At 41.3% G+C, this 20,496-nt stretch overlaps 1 protein-coding gene across 1 annotated transcript in view; it reads left to right on the forward strand.

Moving 5' to 3' along the window:
- Positions 1-20,496, forward strand: part of RIN3 (Ras and Rab interactor 3) — a 126,948-nt gene that overhangs the window by 58,498 nt on the left and 47,954 nt on the right. Inside the window, 2 exon segments of the mRNA XM_042446149.1 lie at positions 179-293; positions 19,050-19,122. Of these exon segments, the coding sequence (XP_042302083.1) occupies positions 179-293; positions 19,050-19,122 (188 nt within the window).

Raw genomic sequence — 20,496 nt, forward strand, 5'->3', positions numbered from 1 at the left:
TTTTCCCCCCTTACCAAAACCCATTATCAGCATCTGTAGGGAGAATGTAGTCTTGCTGTAGTTGTACTTTTGATGTAATAGAATTACAACATTTTTGGTCAGTTGTGATATGATGTTTATTGGTTAATCAGACACATGACCCTTTTCTGTTGTCGTATTATTGTGTCTCTCTGTTTAGATATTCATGGTTAGGAAAGACGAGAAAGTGAAACACCTGTTCCTCTCAGTTCATTACCCAACTCAGACAGAGGCTTCTGAGGTTCTGGAATATAATATTAAAGAAGAAAAATTATGTAAGTTTATCCATACTTTTAAAACGTATTGTTCAGCCAATTTGTTTTTCTTTCCCCATTTTTCCACCCTGTCCTCCTCCCCCCCCCCCAAATATACAAGACAGAATATAAGTCATGTCATTTTTTTAATGCTTTTGGGTGGATTTTGTTGTTATTGTGTGCCTTCAAGTCATTTCAAGAGCCTAAGGCGAACTGATCATGGGGTTTTCTTGGCAGAATTGGTTGTCTTGGCCTTTCTCTGAGGCTGTGAGAGTGTGACTTGCTCATCCAGGCCTGCAGAGTCATAGTCCAGCACCCAAACCACTATACCACACAGCCTCTCAAATCACCTAGCCACCCTGAGTAGTGGTAATGTTGGTTGGATGATTGTGGAAACTGTTGGGTTTTTGTTTTTGTTTTTCATCAAACCGAGGGCAGTTAATAACACAACAAATTGGGACCAGTGAGAACTTTTTCTAAGCCCCGGAACTATAAGTGGGATGCTTGTGTGGGCTCTTCTGCAAAATTTCAGCTGTTTCAGAAAATTGAGTATTCTGCCTCCAAACATGGAGGCTCTAGTTTCCCTATGACTATGCTAATGCTCACTGATGGACATATCCTCCTCCATGATCATTTGGGGCAGTTTAACTTAGGGGGGGGGAGGGAAATAAAAGGAGACCATGAGGCTGTACAGACAGGCCAAAATAAAGCTGCTTCGGGTCACTTTGGAGGTATGCTGTTTAAATGATGCATGCGTCCTAAGAAGCCAGAAGCTGTGTCAAAGCTGCACTCCAGTCCTTAAGACTGGAGCGTGGCTTTGACGTGGCTTCTGGCCTCTTAGAACGCATGCATCATTTAAACAACATACTTCCAAAGTGACCCAAAGCAGCTTTATTTTGGCCTGTCTGTATGGGCCCATAGTAAGGTGTATAAAATTATGCATATTGCAGAGAAAGTAAAGTGGGATAAGCTTTTAATTCTTTCTTAAAATACTGGAACCTGCAGTCATCCCTTGCAGTTGAATAGTGGGAGTTTCAAAAAAGATAAAAGGAGTACATCTTCATACAGCATACAATTAAACCACAGGACTCACTGACACAAGTTTGGTGATAGTTATCAACTTGGTTGCTTTAAATGAAGTCTAGATAAATTGATGGAGGATTGGAGTCATCCACAGCTACTAGCCAAAATGGCTATGTATCACTTCCAACATCAGAGGCAATATGTCTTTGTGTATGAAACGGGTAAATGCATATATCATTTGTTTTTGGGTTCCCTGTGGATAACTGATTGGCAATTTTATGAACAGAATATTTGACTAGAGGCTAGTCTACATGTTTAAAATACTCTTCATTCCAGTTGAAAAGAATGTGATCCAGCCACACGCAATTCACAGGAGTGCAGTTTTTTGCAGCCTGGGAGGGGGTGGGGACCTTCCTTAAACTCCACAGAAAAAGGATTTGCAGTTTTTACCAGAGTAACCTACTTTGGCCATGAAACCCACTGGGTGACCTTGGGCGACTCACATGCTCTCAACCTCTAGGGCAAGTGATGGCAAACTTCCTCTGAACAGGTCTTGCCAAGAAACCCCCATGATCCCTTTGCCATATGTTGGAAACACAACAAAAATCCACTGAAATGGCTGTCACATGCATTTGGATGGCTGTGTATGTTCAGTGGAGGGAGGGTGAATAGATGCAAATATGTGCAGGAAAGTGAAGACACCATCAATGCGAATGTGTGAAAATGGGCACCAAGTTGCATTGTACACTTACATCTAGACTAGCCCTGGATGGGCCATTGGTTGTGTCCAGCATGGTTGCTCTTGTGTGCTTGTGTTTTTGACAAACATAGGTAATTTTAAAAACCACCCATAGGAACCTCCTTCCTCTAAGCATGGCAGTCAGGGAACTGGCACCATGGACCTAGCTGTTTCCTCCATCAACTTGCCCATTGCTGCCTTCTTTATTTTTCTGTTGTTGCTCTCTTGCTTTTCCCCACCTCTTTGTTGTTGCTCCTGCCATCACTTCCAACATAATGTTGCCTGTGGAGCAATAGGATCTCAGCCTTTGAGCTAGGAACTTCATAAGCAACGGCCCACTAAGCCAATTTGGCCCTACTTGCTTATATAGAGTGAGGGCATTTTTACTTCCTCAATTTTTGAAGTGCGAGACATGCCCTTCCTTAACGGCCTACGGTTTTGCTGACTTCCATTATATAAGCCATTCCTGCACTCTAGCACTTGCAGTTCCTGCTGATAAGGTTATTAAATGGATTCAAATGCTAATGGTTACCCTGGAGTACTGCAGCGTTCAGAATCAAATACCCAGTGCTCTGTGCAGCTTGGCACACAATGAGCCTCTTGCAGATGAAATTTTTCCTGTAGCATATTCTCTGAAATTGCATCAACAGGAGCAATGAGCTATTCCAAAGAGAGGTCGCATGCTTTTACACACACACACACACACACACACACACTTTTCACAACAGCTGTCATTCTGAACTTCACAACCTTTATCGCTGAAGAAGTGAACTGAAAATAAAAGGAGGGATACATTTTATTCTGGTTCACCCTTTGGTTGCATGATCTCATTTTCTGATAAGCATCAATGCAAGCCCCAGAGTTTGCTTCACAGCTACTTCAGAATTATTATTATTTTTTTTTAAAAATTATTATTATTTTAAAAGTGAGTGCATTTCTTTGAGTATCTGGCATTTTGAGCTTCTTGGATGAGAAATGTGTAAGTGCTTGGGGAATATTCATGGGTTTTATGGCATATCATGATTCAGGGAGTGTTAAATTAGTTTGAACAATTGAGGAGTTATGACACTATCTATAGTAGCATCTATGCATTATTCATATGGAAGCTTAATGAGGGAATTGAAGGAGATAACTAGGTAGAGGTTGACAAAAGGCAGTTTTATTCTTGAACAGACAATTTCCCTCCAATTTCAGTCTGTATTGGTTTGAAAACCTGTGGCAATTTGATGGTTATCAGCAAATGCATCATTTAGACCGTAGCAGATAATTACATGCTTTCAGATCTTTCATTCCACAACTAAAGATTTAATGAAATGTTACATAAACTAATTGCAACACGGTGCCAGTAATAGATCTGCCCTGTGGGAGTATTTGTTATATTTGTATTCCATCCTTCTAGAATCATAGAATCACAGAGTTGGAAGAGGCCAACCACAAGGGCCATCCAGTCCACCTCCTGCCATGCAGGAACTCTCAAGCAAAGCATCCCTGACAGATGGCCATCCAGCCTCTGTTTTAAAACTTCCAAAGTAGAAGACTCTACTACTCCCCGAGGGAGTGTGTTCCACTGTCAGGAAGTTCTTCCTAATGTTGAGGTGGAATCTCTTTTCCTGTAGCTTGCATCCATTGCTTCAGGTCCTATTCTCTGGAGCTGCAGAAAACAAGCTTGCTCTATCCTCAGTGTGACACTTTTTCAAATATTTAAACAGGGCAGTCATATCACCTTTTAACCTTCTCTTCTCCAGGCTAAACATACCCAGGCGTTCACTGCTGTGTTTAATTATTTACTACATTTACATACCATCTTTCTCCTGAGGTAAAACCTGACACAGATAATCACAAGTAGACATAAGACCAGGGTTTCTCAACCAGGGTTCATTGGAAACTCAGGATTCTGTGGAAGATGGTGATGTGGGGGGGGGAGCTGTAGATATACTGTAATATATTTTATGCACATGTTCCCTGTGAACTGAAAATTATTTCAAGCATTCCTCCAGGATAAAAGAACTGAGAAAGGCTGCATAAGACAGTTGTAGGACAATAGGAAACAAATGGTGGAAACTCCCAGACAGGTTGATGAAAGATGTGTCACTATCTAAACTTTTCCTCTGCTGCAGCTAAGCAGAATGAGTAAAAAAGAAGCAGAAATCAGGAACAGTTACCATATTTCTTTGGACTACTAGTCTCAGAATTCCCTCAGCCAGCATGGCGGCTGTCTACACTGGTTAGGAATAGTTATATACTTAAGGACTGGAGCATGGCTTTGGCACAGCTTCTGGCTTCTTAGGACGCATGCATTATTTAAACAGCATACCTCCAAAGTGACCCGAAGCAGCTTTATTTTGGCCTGTCTGTACAGGCTTTCAGTTAAGGAAGGAAAAAGCAAATTAGCAAGCACAGTCTCTTTGGAGGTATGTATAGGAAGTGGGAGAACACTTCCAGAGAAAAGCAGAAAGAGTTGTCCCTAGGAATTGTGGATGACAGGCTGGGGAACCCCTTCCTTTCCTTATTGGTTGCCATGTATTTCTGGTTGGGTGCAGTTTTGCGTTCTGCATAACAAATACTATCACTTGGTCTGGTGGCTTTCAGTCTTAATTAATACCTCTTGGAAAGAGGCTTCCTCAGCCCACATGCTCTAATTAGCCATTTAATTAGTAGATTACATTGGAATGTACAGTGTTTACTTCTGAGTATAAATGTGTAGGTTGGTTCCGGCTGTAATTATTTAAGGATATAATCCTTTAGCTCTGTCCTGCTTGCTACTGAGTAAACTTATTAGGTTTCAGCCATAATCCTATAAAGTTACAATTCTCTAGTCCGGTTCTATAGGTACATTTAGTATTCATTTTAATTTTCACAATATTATGGAGAGCACAACTAACAAGCATGAGAGGATATTTTAAGCCTGGTTGGGAAAATGACTTGATTGGATTGTCTGCTAAGATCTTGTTGTGAAATTATTTATAGACTGGAGAGAGATTATTAATAGGTGAAATTGGGTAATACTTATGGATCCATACTCATGTTCACCTGGACCTATTAAGTTTAGTTTTTCAGAGGTGCCCCCTCCAAATAAAAGTCCTATTCCTCCAAATGAAATTTTCCTTCATCCCCAGATTTTTTGCACTGCAGTAACTTAATATTTGAACTGAATCCTGTTGCGCAGATCCTATTGGGATGCAGAATCCTGTTGGGCAGTTACAAATACATAACCTAAGTTATGCATTTTTAATTGCTACATCTTTATGATCCCTGGTGGTGAAGTGGTTAAGTACCAGTACTGCAGCCACAGTGTTGGGAATTTGATCCCAGAGGGCTCCAGGTTAATTCAGCCTTCCAACCTTTCGTAGGTCGGTAAAATGAGTACCCAGCTTGTTGGGGGCAATTGGCTAACACAGTGTAAACTGCATAGAGAGTTATGAGTTCACTCTGGAGCAGTATAGAAATGTAAATTCTATCCCTAGTTTAGGTGCTATGTAGGTACCATGAGAGTACCACAAACTCCACTTACCAGTACAGCTGGGATAGTTGGGAGTCCATTCCTCATCAATTGAGAACCAACTGCCTGACATTCCCACTCCACTCCTTGATGTGAACCGTCTCTGGCAAAAGAGGGATTTACATTGGGTGTTCTTTCTCTGCCAGTTGTGCTGGAGATTGCTCATGGGAAGGGATGGGAACATCAGGTAGCTGCTTCTCAGTTGATATGAAAATGGATCCTTGTTGATTGCAGCATCCTCTGACCAGTAAATGGGGTTTGGAATGCTCTGGCCAAAATCCACTATGTAGCACCACAGTTATGGTGTTACATAGTACACAATAGTCATACAGTGGACCATTGTTATATGCTGGGGTTTGGTTCTAAGAGCCCTCATGAATAACAAAATCCTTGGTTGCTCAAGTCCTATTAAATATAATGACATAGCAAAATGGTGTCCCTTATAAAAAATGGAAAATCAAGGTTTGATATTTGAAATTTATACTTTTTTTGAACATTTTCAAACCGTGGATGCTTGAATCCGTGTATAAAAAAATCTGTGTACAAGATTCCACTAATAATCTGGTCATCCAAAGAAAAAGGGCAGATAAAGGAAAATGGAAATGTAAGAGTTCTAATTGTGGTCAGTTTTTAATCTATCACTTTCTGTAGAGCTAGAAATTTGGGGAGTGAAGGGGGGAAAATAATTTGGGGGCAGAATTTTTATTGCGGAGGGCCATGCCTCCTCTTCCCGCATTCTGCTTTACCAGGTTTTTTCAATCTTATTGATATATGCTGCAGTCACTCTTTCTAGAATGAAATTTAAAAAGTCTCATTCTGCTACAAAAGCTGTTCACATACAAAATACAGAAAAGCATCTAGTTCAAAATTGGGGAGAAAAGTGTATGTAATGACCAGTGGGAGGTGGGGAAAGAGGAAGATTGATGCCCACAAAGCTATTGTCATTTCCACTGTATGGAAAGGACATAGCGAGTTTTCCCTCCTCCTGAGCATGCAGAATCCCTGAAATGTGCCTGGTCAGGTGCAATTCTGTTTGTATCCTACAGTGGAAGATCAGACCATTATTTGAAGTATGGAAAAGCAAAGTGTAGCCTTGAAGATATTGCTAGACTGCAACTCCCATGAGCTCTAGGCAGAATAGCCAATGATGAGGGCAACTGGGAGTTGCAGTCTAGCAATATCTTCAAGGCTGCACTTTGCTTTTCCATGCCCTGGTGGCGCAGTGGTTAAATGCCTGTACTGCAGCCACTCACTCAAAACCACAAGGTTGCGAGTTCAAGACCAGCAAAAGGGCTCAAGCTTGACTCAGGCTTGCATCCTTCCGAGGTAGCTAAAATGAGTACCCAGATTGTTGGGGGCAAATTAGCTTACAGTTATAAACTGCTTAGACACTGTTTAGGTGGTATGAAGCGGTATATAAATGAACCTTGTTTGATTGTTTAGTTGTAGTCCAACAATTTCTTGAGGGCTAGACTTTACTGACCCGTATTCTAGAAACATGTGGTCCTTAGGTGAGGCGAGGCTAATCAAAATCAGTGCAGAATGAGCATCAAGAAGTGGATAGTGGATTTGAGAATCTGGAATAGATTTAAACCACTATTGTGGCCTACGATAGATATCAATATCAAATCAGGAAGCATTTCATAGAATTGATAAGATAACCTCAGAAAAGTGGTTAACTTACTATGAGCTAGTAAAATGAAAAAAGGAGAACATAGATTCAAAATATAAAAAAACACAGCTTCAGAAGGTCACAAAATGCAACGGTACAAATAAAATCTTTTATGTAGACCAAAAATGTCCAGGTATGGAATGAGTAAGATCAGGGCTAGAAGAAAAACTTTGTGCAGATGATGAACCTCTCATTGGGAAAATGTTAATGAAATTGGAACAGACAGATGAACAAATCAAAAGAATGTGGATGATGAGATTTAAGGGCATATTATGTCATGATGTTAAAGATGTTAAAAATGATGTATAGGTGGTTTTTTTTACCCCAGTTAAAATTGCCAAAATGTTAAAAAGAACAAAAACATTCTGTATTGGAAATGTGAGGAACATATTGGATCTTTTTACCACCTATGGTGGACTTGCAATAAAGCTAAAAAATTCTGGAAGCAAATACAAAATAAGTTGCATAATGTATTAAAAATGAATATAGTCTTAAATCCAGAGTTATTTTTAATGGGAATGGAAAATGTCCAGATTAGATGCTTTAATTATAAAGTCATCCATTATATGATATTGCAGTATTGTATTGTATGCCAGTAAATGGAAATGCCTGGAAATACCATCCAAAGAAGAATGGATATAAAAAAAAAACACAAGAGTTGGCAAAATTGTCTCAGTTTAGGGATTGTTTTTTTTAAATGTGAAAACTCAATATAAAGTTGTTTTTTTAAAAAAGAAGTAGATAGGATTGCATTATGGATGAAATCAACATTGGGTTGACAGGATGTGGTTTGAGAGGCATACCAGGAATGGGCTGAAATTCAGCATCCAGGCAACTCTTCGAGAGTAATAAAGAGCATGTCCATAATGAAGGAAGATATGGTGCTTGTATCACTATAGACATAATTAAAGCATTTGTTAGAATTGGGATCCTGGCTAAGTTCAGTGACTAACAAAGTTAACATAGGTCAGTAGCAGAGCAGTTCTGGGAACCACAATTCAAGGATACTGACAACTTGGAGTGTATCTCAAAGAGGGCGACCAAAATGGTGAAAGGTCTGTAAGCTATGCCCTATGAGGAGAGACTTAGGGAGCTGAATATGTTTAGTCTGGAGAAGAGAAGGTTAAGAGATGATATGATAGGCATGTTTAAATGTTTGAAGGGATGTCATATTGAGGATGGAGCAAGCTTGTTTTCTGCTGTTCCGGAGACAAGGACATGGAGCAATGGATTCAAGCTACAGGTAGAGATTCCACTTAAACATTAGGAATAACTTGCTGACAATTAGAGTTGATCAAAACTCAAAAATTGAATACACTACCCTGGAGAAGGAGATGTGGAGTCTTTTTATTTGGAGGTTTTTAAATGGAGGCTGCATAGCCATCTGTCAGGAGTACTTTGACTGCATGGCAGGAGTTGGACAGGATGGCCCTTTTGAACTCTTCCAATCCTATGATTCTATGGAGAGTATTATCCAATTACAGCAAAATTGGTGGATTAGATCCAGGACCAAAATGTAGCCCAGCATCTTGTTTCCAGCAGACATCATCCAAATGCTTCTGGAAAATCCAGAAACAAAGCCTGAAGGCAGCACTTCTACCTTCTGTTTATCCTTTCAGTATTTCATATTCAAAAGTGCACCATCTGTGAACCTGGAAATTCTCTGAAGCTGATAGTCAGTGACAGAACTATCATATAAAAACATGGCTGGTCTCATTTTAAAACCTCACAGCCATTGGGCCATAGCTTGAAAACATTACGTTTTGGACTGTTGTTCCCAAAATCTCCAAGTCAGTCTCCAAAAGATTAGCTTTTCCAAGATCTCATGAAACCCAGTGTATTGTACTGTATTGGGTCAAGAAAATAAGAATGAAGATATTTGTGTAACCCTTCCATACCAGGATGAAAATAGGGCATGGACCAAGGCTGGAAACCTTATACTAATCCCCAGAATCAATTGATGCATATGTTTCGAGATAGCAGATTGAACTAACCTTCACATCAGTTGATTCTTATGTTTCTATGGCTACAAAGATAGGCTTATAAATTCACATAAGTACTATCATAAATTCAATGTAGACAATGCGGAAATTGAAATAGCTAAAAGAGTTCCCATAGCTTGGATCAAGAATTGATCAGAATGGAGTCTGCAGTCAGGAAATCAGAAGACTGGAATGGCTATGAAAGACAAGGTCATAAAGAGTAAAGCTATACAACTGAACATTAAAGCCAGAATTGTCCAATCTATTATAATCCCTATCATCCCCTCCTGTAAGCATACAAGAGCTGGACAGTGAAGAAAGCAGATAAGAGGAAAATCAACTCATTTGAGATGTTGTACTAGAGAAGAGTGCTGAGAATATTGTGGATAGTCAAAAAGATAAACAAGTGGGTCCTTGAGTAGATAAAGACAGAAATCTCCCTGGAAGCCAAGTTTAACAAATTGAGTTTGTCGTACTTTGGCCACATCATGAGAAGGCATGAATCATTAGAAAAGGTAATAATGCTAGGAAAAGGGGAGGCCATTAGAAGGAGAGGAAGACTACATACCAAATGGATAAATTTAATCAGAGAAATTACAGGCCTGAAATTACATGACCTAAGCAGAGGACAAGGAATCTTGGAGATGTCTCATCCACAGGGATGTCCTTTTGCATAAACTGGGGACAACTCAAGGTCAGTTAACAACAAAAGCAACATATTAGAACATAAAAATGTGAAAAGCGCATCAAAGGCCTGCCTAAGCCATTCTGTTTACGTAGTAGCCACTCAGTTTCTGTGGGAAGCCCTCTTTTATCTCTCTCAGTTATCCTCTGTAGTTCTAAGCCCAATATTATTAATAAGTTGGTAATTGGTGCAGAGCTTTCTTTTTCTTGCAACAGGGGCTTAACAAATAAGCTTTTAAATAAATGAGCTGGAAAGATGCCAATACGTAGCCATGTTGATTCATAACTACATACTAATGTCCCCATTCTCCACGAATGTCCCCCACTCCAATTTTGAAGCTATAAATGTTAGCAGCCATAAATGGTGGAACTGTGAATTTCAAACTTTAACTGTGTAGAGAAGCACCCCCTTTTATCTGTCTTGAATCTCCCACGATATCTTGTCAGTGACAGCAAAGAGTTAAACCATGTTACATGTAGAAGGGTCATGAGGATAATAGATTTCCAAATTTGATCCCATTCAGTGTATAGGCAGAAGATGCCACTCTAGACACGCAGAATGATTGCTGGAGCCTTGGAGATGTTACATTCCAGTCATGGTGACTTGTGTTATTTTTAACTCAAGTAATGTGCCAGAGATAGCTTTGTCAGTTCTCCCTATTTAGTAACTTTGACCGCAGAACATTGGAGCAAACTAAGGGTCGTGCTTCTAGTTTCCTTCCTCATTTAGGGTAAGTTGCCCACCTTGTTATATCTACTAGCAAGTGGTGACCTCTCTTTCTTGTATATTTTTCTTGAGGAGACAAACTGCTAATGTCTGTATGACAGAGCAATCTAGTATATTTCCTACAGTTTAAGTCTTTTTTTTAAAAAAGTTTGTTTCAGCAAAGATATTTGTTTTCAGGATATTCTATATGTGGATTAAGCATGAAGGGCAATGGATTTAGTTTTACTAAGCTCTGATTTTTCAGATGACCTTGGTGTTCTCAAACAAACATTAATATTAAGATTTCCAAAGCACTGGCACTAGGACTATTTACTCATGTAAACAAAGAGAGAACAGTGAAACTATATAACCAGGGATATGCCTTTAGGATTGAAAAATATTTAAACAACATTCTTCCTATTGCACAGACTCAAACCATGACATTGGGACCAAAACCTTGTACTGTGACAATGCATTGAACATGGTCTGGGAGTTGCTGTTATTATTTGCCATCAAGGAGATTTTGACTTACAGCAACTCTATGAATGAGACGCCTCCAAGGTCTGGGAGTATCTTGGTTTCAATTCCTGTTCCACCATGAAGGTCACTATGTGATCAGTCACTGTTGAGTTAGTCTTATTTTCTCAGTCTAGCTTTCCTTACAGGGTTCCTAAGCAGAGATGACCTTGCTATGCAATACAGTGAAGTACTTGAGAACATCACAAGGGGTGGAAAATTGAGAAATACATGAATTGTTGTTGTTATTATTATAGTTATTTCTATCCTACCTTTTCCCCAGGTTGGGACTCAAAGCAGTTTACTATAAGTCAAGAAACACATTGTTCAACATTCACAAGGTGCAAAAATTAAAACCATATGAAACAATAAAAAAATTAAAACCAGATTAAAACATACATCATTAGACACAAACACACACACACACACACACAGTAGGCAGGATTTTTGCCTAAATGGCTCGGAGTCATGACAGCTCCCAAAAGATTTGGTTGCCCCTCTAGGGATATGAGTGGTATGTGGGTTCCAATATAGACAGCCAGAACTAATTATGACGATGAAGCACACATAGCTCAATGACAAAACACATCCTTTCAATGATGAAAGTAGGAGTTTTAATCTAGATATCCAGTTAAGGCTAGGAAAACTTTCAAGAGTTCCTGCTAGTCAGTGTCAACAATGTGGGGCTAGATAGCGCAAATGTCAACAATGTGGGGCTAGATAGTCTTAGTAAAAGGCAGCTTCCTATGGAGGAGAGCCTACAGCTTGGAAGTTACTTTCTGGACTACATCTCCCAGGGTATCCCAGCTAGCATGGCCTTTAGTTACTTTTTGAACTACATCTCCTAGAATCTCCAAACTAGTATGATCACTGGTCATGGTGGCTGGGTGATTCTAGGAGTTGGACCTTTTCCAAACTCTTGGAGAATTTGTGTACAGCACCTTGAATTCTTTTTAGCAAAAGGTTAGTGTACAAAGAGACAAGTACAGCTCTGTGGAGGAAAGAAACAAAAACAGAGAAAGAGAAAGGAATTCTTCTTTTTAACCTCTATCTCCATCCCTTCATTTTTTCACACACTCCAGTGAAAACCCTGTCAGATTCTGCATGGCTCAAAAGGATGTACAAAAGGTCAATCCAGATTCAGCCCAGGGTCTGAGCAGCATCTGAGACCCTTGTCTTGGGAAGCTGGTGTAGAGCTGATGTGTGGTAGAACTCTTTTCTTGCAAAGAAGTATCATAGAGCCAGTGTGCAAATGTACTTAGAAAGCAAGCAGCCATGGCTTAAGAGTTCCTGAATGTGGCTAATTCCAAGCAGGAAACCTACCTTCCAACTGTCCTGATTTGGCAACTGTCCCAATTAATCCTCTGTTGTCCTGCTGTAACAGTTGTTTCTAAAATGTCCCAATTTCTCCTCCTGCCACTTTCTGCCTTTGCCCTCAGCTTACTTCAGTTGCTACAAACAAAAATCCATTCATGATACCTTTATTGGCCAATGAAAATGCACAATATACTTGTTGCAAGCTTTCAAAGCTCCATGGCCTGACCATGCAGCACTTGGGAAATTTTCAGTTGCCAAAGAGGGGCCCCTGTTGAGATGTAAATGGACTTTAAATTTCCTGAACTTTGAAAATCTCCCTATTGCCGCATGGCCAGAAGGAAGATGTTATCCTCCCCAGCATAACGGACCTTATTGCACACATTATTTTCCCCATTATGGGAACGGGAAGGGGATTCTTGGGACTGTGTGCCACCAGGAAAAAAATGGATTTTATCGCACAGCAAATTGTCCTCAAAATGGCCCCGTTCCTTCTGTGGCACCAAGCCATCCCCATTGCGTGCTTGAGGGGCACATTTTGCTCGGTCAAGGAAAACTTCCAACCCGAACATTTAACGCTCCTCCGCACTGAATGGGGATGGTTGGCACCGGGATGGAACAGGGCCATTTGAGGACAATTGCTGTGCGATAAAATCCATTTTTTTTCCCGGTTGTGCACAGCCCTTGAGAGTCCCCTTCCTGTCTCATAATGGGGAAACATATGTTGCAATAAGCTTCAACATCTTTACTAATGACTGAAAACAACATGGCAGGCATCTGATAACTCTCCAATTGTTTTTTCTCCCTTCTGTTTCGTTTGTAACATTGTGCCTGATGAAAAAGCCCATGGGCTTTGAAAGCTTGCACAAGTGTACTGTGCATTTTGGTGGCCAATAAAGTATCACTGATGGGTTTTTGTTTGTATTTGTTAATGGGCCAGACCGGCTACCCCTGCATGTTTCAGTTGCTCCAAATTAGTCAAAGTGAAAAAGTGGTTTCCACTCAGTTAACTCAGCAGTGAGGAAGAATAGGAGGTGGAATCTTGCTAGGCTTGCATAACCCCGGCTGCAACCGGAACTTCCGATTTTGGGGGGCCCCGGGCCCTCCCGGCACGGGTGCAGCCCCAAAACCGGAGCCCCCGGTTGCAGCCTGGGTTGCTGCACCCCTGGCAGGCCTCGCTGCCCTCCTCCTCCACTCGGGGAGGGGGGAGGAAGAGGGGGCAGCGAGGCCTGCCTGGCGCAGGAATGAATGGTGGAGGCGGTGGGCCTCCCCGCATGCCCGGCGTCACCCGCCTCCTCCCCCCCTCTCCCCCGGCCGCGCGGAGGAGGAGGCGAAGGTGGAAGGAGACCGCATCTCCTCCGTGCAGGGAGGAGGAGAGGAGTGGGGGAAGGTGGCGCGGGCGCGCGGGGAGGCAGGGGGTTCCCCTGGGGATTGCCCCCCCCCCGCGAGCCCTGGATGGGGTCCTCGCGATCGCGGAGTACCTCCCAGGCCTGGCTGGGGCTTGGAGGACGCTTCCTCCAAGCCCCAGCCAGGCCCTGGATGGGCTCCGCGACGTGGAGTACTCCCAGGCCGGCTGTGGCTTGGAGGACACTGCCTCCACGCCCCAGCAGGCCCTGTGGCTCCACAGATCGCGGAGTCCTCCCAGGCCTGGCTGGGGCTTGGAGGACACTGCCTGCCCAAGCCCCAGCCAGGCCCTGGATGGGGCTCCGTGATCGCGGAGTCCTCCCAGGCCTGGCTGGGGCTTGGGAGACGCTGTCTTCCAGTCCCCAGCGAGGTCTTGGACAAGGTTTAAAAATGTAGGACCTTTTTTAAAAAAAATTTCCTGGCCAGGAAACAAAACAAAAAAAGTCCTACATTTTAAAACCTTGTCCTACATTTCCCCCGTTTTGGAGGTCCCCAGGGATGGCAATCCTAAATCTTGCTCTTCCATGTAGACTCAGGCAAAAGCAAACTGTTGCAGTCCCTCCTAGGTTTTGTGTTCATCCTCATTAATAACTTTTGTCATTTTGACCATGCTGTCATGTTGCTTGGCCAGACATGTCCTAGTTTTCACCAGTGACATGTTAGAATGTGCACTACAGAAACCCAGGAGATGCCTTTCTTTGATTCGGTACTTGAACACCTACCTCCTCCCACTTTACAGTTGTATTTTTAACATGTTTCAAGACTTTAATGCACAATTTGCATTTCTGATTTAACAGCATAATAAAAAATGCTAAATTTGCTTGCAGGTGTCTGGAAATCCATAACTAAAATTTGTGGGTTAGTTCACATTTGAGAGGGAAGGAACCTTAGGTTAGAAAAATGTAAATATGGGAGAAAGCAGTGAATCCACACCCACAAAATGCAAGATTCTGCTCTTGTGTGGGTGTGGGAGACAAGCTTAATATTCTGGGCCTGGGTATTTCTACATCCTGAGGAGAGTTAGCTTCTGAATCAAGGTATACTTGGGGTTTTCCATACTGCTCTGCAAATGTCATTGTTCATGGCAACTCTGCCTTGGTTAATTTGAAAAACAATTCAAAGCAGTTACTGAGACAGCCTGCAAGCATAAAGAATTTCCGTCTTAAAGTTTAATCTCTTCCTCTAAGGGAGAACTTCCTGAAAAAGCCTGCCTCTGGCAAAGAAGCACAATTTCCTTCTTTCTGTTCTGTTTTCTTTGGAACAAATTACCTTACTTTGATTTGTGGGTGCATGTTTGGGTGGAGATGTGTGTGTGTGTGCGTGTGTTAGAATTCACGCAATATTTATTAGGAAAGTAAAAGTAATATGATTCTTTTCGGATGACCATCCAGTTTTGCCTAACTTGGTGTCTCATTACCCTCTCGAGCATAGTGTCCAGTGCTCCCTGGAGATGATGGGAATTGTTGTCCAATACATTTTAAAGGCTTGAAGAAGCCTACTCTTTAAATGGGGTGGGGAAGAACAAAGATGAGCTATGGTTGGGATTGTTGGGATCATAGAGTTAGAAAGGGCCCCATGGACCACTGAGTCCAAACCTCTGCTTCGTGCAAGATCTCCAGTTAAACCATCACCAGCAAACAGTGGCGTCGCCACTCTTGATGTATCCTAGTCCAGGGCTTCCAGGGTGGCATGCTTGGGCTTCCTTGGGGTTGCCCTATTGTTTTCCTCATGAGGAGAAGGACAGAACAGAATGGCACTGGAGGGTGTGTGTGTGCTTGATCTCTATTAGGGCCACCCTATCATTTTCCTCATGTGGAGAAGGATGGGACAGTACAGGGGGAAGCACGCTTGGCCTCCCTCAGAGCCACCCCATCATTCTCCCCATGAGAACAATGAGATGGCATGGGAAGGAGTGTGCTCCCCCTCTCATGATGGTACTGGGGTTGGAGGGCCCAACCAGGTATCACCCATCTTCTGCAGTGGTCTGCACCCCTAGTAATGCCATTGTCAGCAGGTAGCTGTCCAGTCTTGTTTTGCAGATATCCAGAGAAGGAGACCACACCACCTCTCTAGACAATTAGTTCCACTACTGAACCACTCTCAATTCAAGAAGTTCTTTCTCATGTTCAATTGAAATCTCCTCTCCTATAACTTCCTCTCCTGCAACATCAAACCTCCTCTTCTCTGTGACAGCCCTTGAGGTATTTAAAGACTGCAGTCATGTCACCCCCTCAGTCTTCTCTTCACAGCTCTTTCAACCTTTCATCATATGTTTAATACTCAATAGAGCCAAAATAGCCTCAGACCAAGAAGGATTCAAGTCAGACAAATGGGCTAGAGGAAAGGATTGATTTTTTAAAAAAGTCCTGTCCTACTGTTGTAATTTCAGTTTGAATCATAGCCTGCTGTAACTGCTTTGGACTTTTTTTTAAGAAATGTGGAGAATGCAACAGAATTCAAGGGGGCACTGTCTAAATGCAATCTGTTCCTACTGATGGGTGCTCAAGGGTGACTTTACTTGGAGGTGGCAACAGGAGTAAGAGTGCTATCGTGAGGACCCAGCTGGGTCTGAGGGAGCCATATATTTTATCAGAATTCACAGAAGTTACTTTTTAGGACAGTGGTGATGGTGGTGTGCCTTAAGTAGTTTCTGACTTATGGTGACTCTTAGGTGAACTTATTGCATGGTAGTTGATGTTTTTATTTTTAGCAAGATGTATTCAGAGAGGATTTGCCTTTGCTTTCATCTGAAGCTGCGAGAGTGTGATTTGCCCAAGATCACTCAATGTGTTTCCATGGCCCAGTGGGGATTTGATCCCTGGCCTCCAGAGTCCTGGCCCAAAACTCAAATCACTTTGCCATGCTGGCTCTCTTAAGGACTATAGCTCCTAGAAAAAGGGGATGTTCAGAAATGGAGATTAGTTGTATGTAGTACACCAGATAAAGAGCTAAATGAGAGTAGTGTTCCCTAGTTATTAAGAGGCATGTTTGTTCTCATGAGGCTGTAGAGAGTAATCTTAGGTTCCCCTACTGGACAGCTAAATAGTGTTCAAGAGTCTACATTAAGTGTAAGAGCTATGTAAGTTGTTTAGTATAAGAGCCTTATCACACAAGAAAACAAAGCAAAAATGGAGCAGGACAGTAGGAGCTCTCTCTGTCTCTGTCTCTTTGCATGCAATCATTGCACTTTTGTCCTCTTCCCAAAGGAGATGGTCGTAAAAGCGTTCCTTTTGTCAAATGAAATTTTCCAGCAGAAGAAGTCATGCTTTTATAACTGTTTCCCTCAGGAACACAATAGAAGTGCTATGATGTCATGTGGAAAGACATGGAGAAAGCCACTACTCTCCTGCTCCGTTTCATCTTTCTTTTCTCATGTGATAATTTTCTAAATCTATATACAGCACATGGAGGTATATTTTGGTTGTGCTATGCAACTCATGTGTTGATTGGCAGTATTAGGCAACTGAATGCACACTCAGAAATGCAACAAATTGCACAACAGTGTGTGCCATCTCAAGCACATGTGTCTCTGCATGCACAATGATGTTGCATGTGCAATCCTAGTTCAGCAACTTTGAAATGAATGTGGACATTGGACTAAAAGGTCCAACTACTTCCATAGGAGAACTTGTGCATGCATAAGATATCAACAGGATTCTGGCCTTTGGAATACATTTCCTCATGTGCTATAATGGGGGGCTTTATGGTCTGAATGAAAGAATTCCTCTGTTTAACAACCCATCAAAGCAAAGTCTAATGGGCCTTCACAATACTGAAAGCCTTCCATTTTGATCAGCCTGACTATACACAATTCACTCAACAGGACACAGAGACAAACCTATGTGAACTAATAATTTCCTATTATTAATTAAGTTGCTATTCAAGAAACACTAAAAAAAAACCAACACTCCTTCCTGTAGTTAAACAATAAAGAACAGTGAGAGACTGCCAGTCTGCTGACCCTGTTGTGTATAGTCAATACCTGATCACAAAAAGCACCATTTCTAGCACAGTACATCCAGATTACTCAAGCTCATAATCAGCTGTGAAGAATACTTTTCCCATACAAAGCTGAAAACACTTTCCAGCTCCTATTGCACTTCAGTGCCCATCTGTGAATGTTGTTACCGTAAGTTAGAAAGTGGAAGACAATTATTTTAAAATCAAATATACATTCTAGCCAGCGTAGGTTTTACATTTGCATTCTGGGCCTGGGGAATGCAAAATGACTTTGGGCTTCAGTATTCAACTGTGCATAGTGAAGTGTGCTTTAAAAAGCTGATCTTCTATTCCCTGACTTTAAAATACACAACAAACATTTGCATTTTGTCCGTTTTAAAAACACTTTTTAAAAATGCAGATATACTAGTTAAGAAAGAAAATATGTTCCCAGGCATTACTTCTTTAACAACACCAGCTAGAATAGGGATTGGTTCTTGCACCACAAAAAAGAAGAGTAAATGTTTCAGTAAATGTTTTATTCAAAACTAAATCTATAATGAAATATCCGGGTCAGATAAACCTTACATAAGGGGGAAAGAACCTATTTGAAGCTTTTTGAGAACAGCCAAAGGCCGAAGGCTTCTTCCAAAATTTAACCAGGGAAAACCCACAAAAAACGGATGGATGCCTGCCAGACTTCACAAAGGATTACTTTCTTTTTCTGCTGCCCCAACTTTTCTTAGCATTTCCATTGTGGTGACCAAAGTTATAGCACTATGTGTTGTTGTTGTTGTTGTTGTTGTTGATTTTATATGCTGGATCAGGTTTATCTGGCCTCCCCTTTTTTCTCCATTTTACTGTTCATCCATGCTTAGTAAGGGATTCTGAAGGCAGATGCTGTTTACCTTGCTTATTGCACATATTGCTACAGTATAATTGGTTACAACAGAATCCCATCTCAAGATTTACTACATTGTTTACTAAAGATCCAATGCTACAACCCTGCACCAAAAATCCGTGTTTCTCCAGTTCTCCTTCACCATACTCCCAATGCTGACCCTGTTTTAAAAATCCATCTGGACAGAAGAAAAGAAGGAAAGGGAATTTGGGTGGAACTAAAAAGTCTTTGCAAAAAAGAATCTTCATTCTGAGACAGACCTTGGAAATGACTTTTGGAAGAGATTCCCGTATATACCACATTTCTGCCCTCCAGTGACCATCCCAGAATGAATGTATCCTTTATTGTTTCTCATTTAGTGACAATAATCTCTGAATACTTTTCTTGTTTTTCATCAGTATTGTACCTGGAAGGATCCCTCCTTGTGTTTGAAGACATCTTCAAACTGATTGCATTCTACTGTGTCAGTAGGTAAGTTCAGTTTATGTTGCTGTCTGTTGGTCTTATACAGTCAGCCCTCCGTATCCACAGATTCTTTAATCTATGAATTCAAACATACATGGTTGAAAATATGTATTAAAAATAAAATAAATTCCTAAAGCAAGCTTGAATTTTGCCATTTTATATGAGAGACACCATTTTACTATGCCATTGTATTTAATAGGACTTGAGCATCCACAAATTTTGATATCCACTGGGGATCCTGGAACCAATCCTCAGGAGATATCAAGGGCCCATTGTAATGGCATCAGGCAACTTTGCAACTACATCAACAAGCTACTAGCCTGCAGGAAACTATTTTACTAACCTGCTGGAGATGGGCAGTGGAGAAAAAAAGAGCTTTATCATTCCTGGAGCAGGCCACTTCTTTTCTAAATTGGGCTCTCAGGAAGGACAGAGAACTCAATTCCTTCTCTGCTGGCCAACTTAGACCCCATCATGGAATTTCTTGCCACTTAGGATTGCTAGTCTGAAGCTTAAATGCAAGGCTAGTAAATTCTATAAATAATTTAGCATCTACTGCAAGTATTTGCACCATCCTTGCAGAAATTTGTGGTAAATAAAATTGCCTTTGAACAAGAAAATTTTTCTTTAGAAAGCACAGTGTGCACATTTGGGGTTAACATAGCTGTCTAGGGGCCAGTGGAGACGGTCATAGTGAGTTCATCTGTTAGACTTTCTGGGATCTGTGAAGTCAGGCAGTTTGCTCAACAGTTGTGTCAGAGTTGTGTCAGTCATGTGAAAAATTCAACAAAAACTTGCAGCGTAGAGAAACTATAGACATAAGTGATATATAAACTGGCCTGTTCCAAGAAATAGAATTGGCTTGGGAATGTTACATCACTGGCTCTCAGAATATTTTGGCTGTGTGTAGCCCTTTGCAACAGTCATATATGCCTGGTTCCTTTAATTGCTTGAAAAGATATCCATATGTATACATGGCTGTGGTGCTATAATCATAGCATGTCACAGTTGGAAGGTGTTCAGTGGTGCTTGGTGTTTCCTTTTTCACGTGTGGATTTGCTAGAACAAATTATTACTAATTACTACTAATTATTTTTAGATTGTGTGTGTGTGTGAGAGAGAGAGAGAGAGAGAGAGAGAGAGTGTGTGTGTGTGTGTGTGTGTGTGTGTGTGTTTATAAGCAGTGGAGGGGGGGAGGTCCAGCAATGACCTGTGATCAATACTCCGAAAATATTTTTAGGAAGAGTGGCAGAAACACTAGACTTCTGTTTGTGGCTGATCTTGGCCACTATCCCAAAATGTATGGCACCATCCTGAAAGAAAGAGAGACAGAGAGAATGTGTGTTTATATTTGAGTGTTTCACATCCTAGAGTTCAGTC

This window comes from Sceloporus undulatus, chromosome 1, assembly GCF_019175285.1.
Source record: "Sceloporus undulatus isolate JIND9_A2432 ecotype Alabama chromosome 1, SceUnd_v1.1, whole genome shotgun sequence".
In the NCBI taxonomy this organism is placed as follows: Eukaryota; Metazoa; Chordata; class Lepidosauria; order Squamata; family Phrynosomatidae; genus Sceloporus; species Sceloporus undulatus.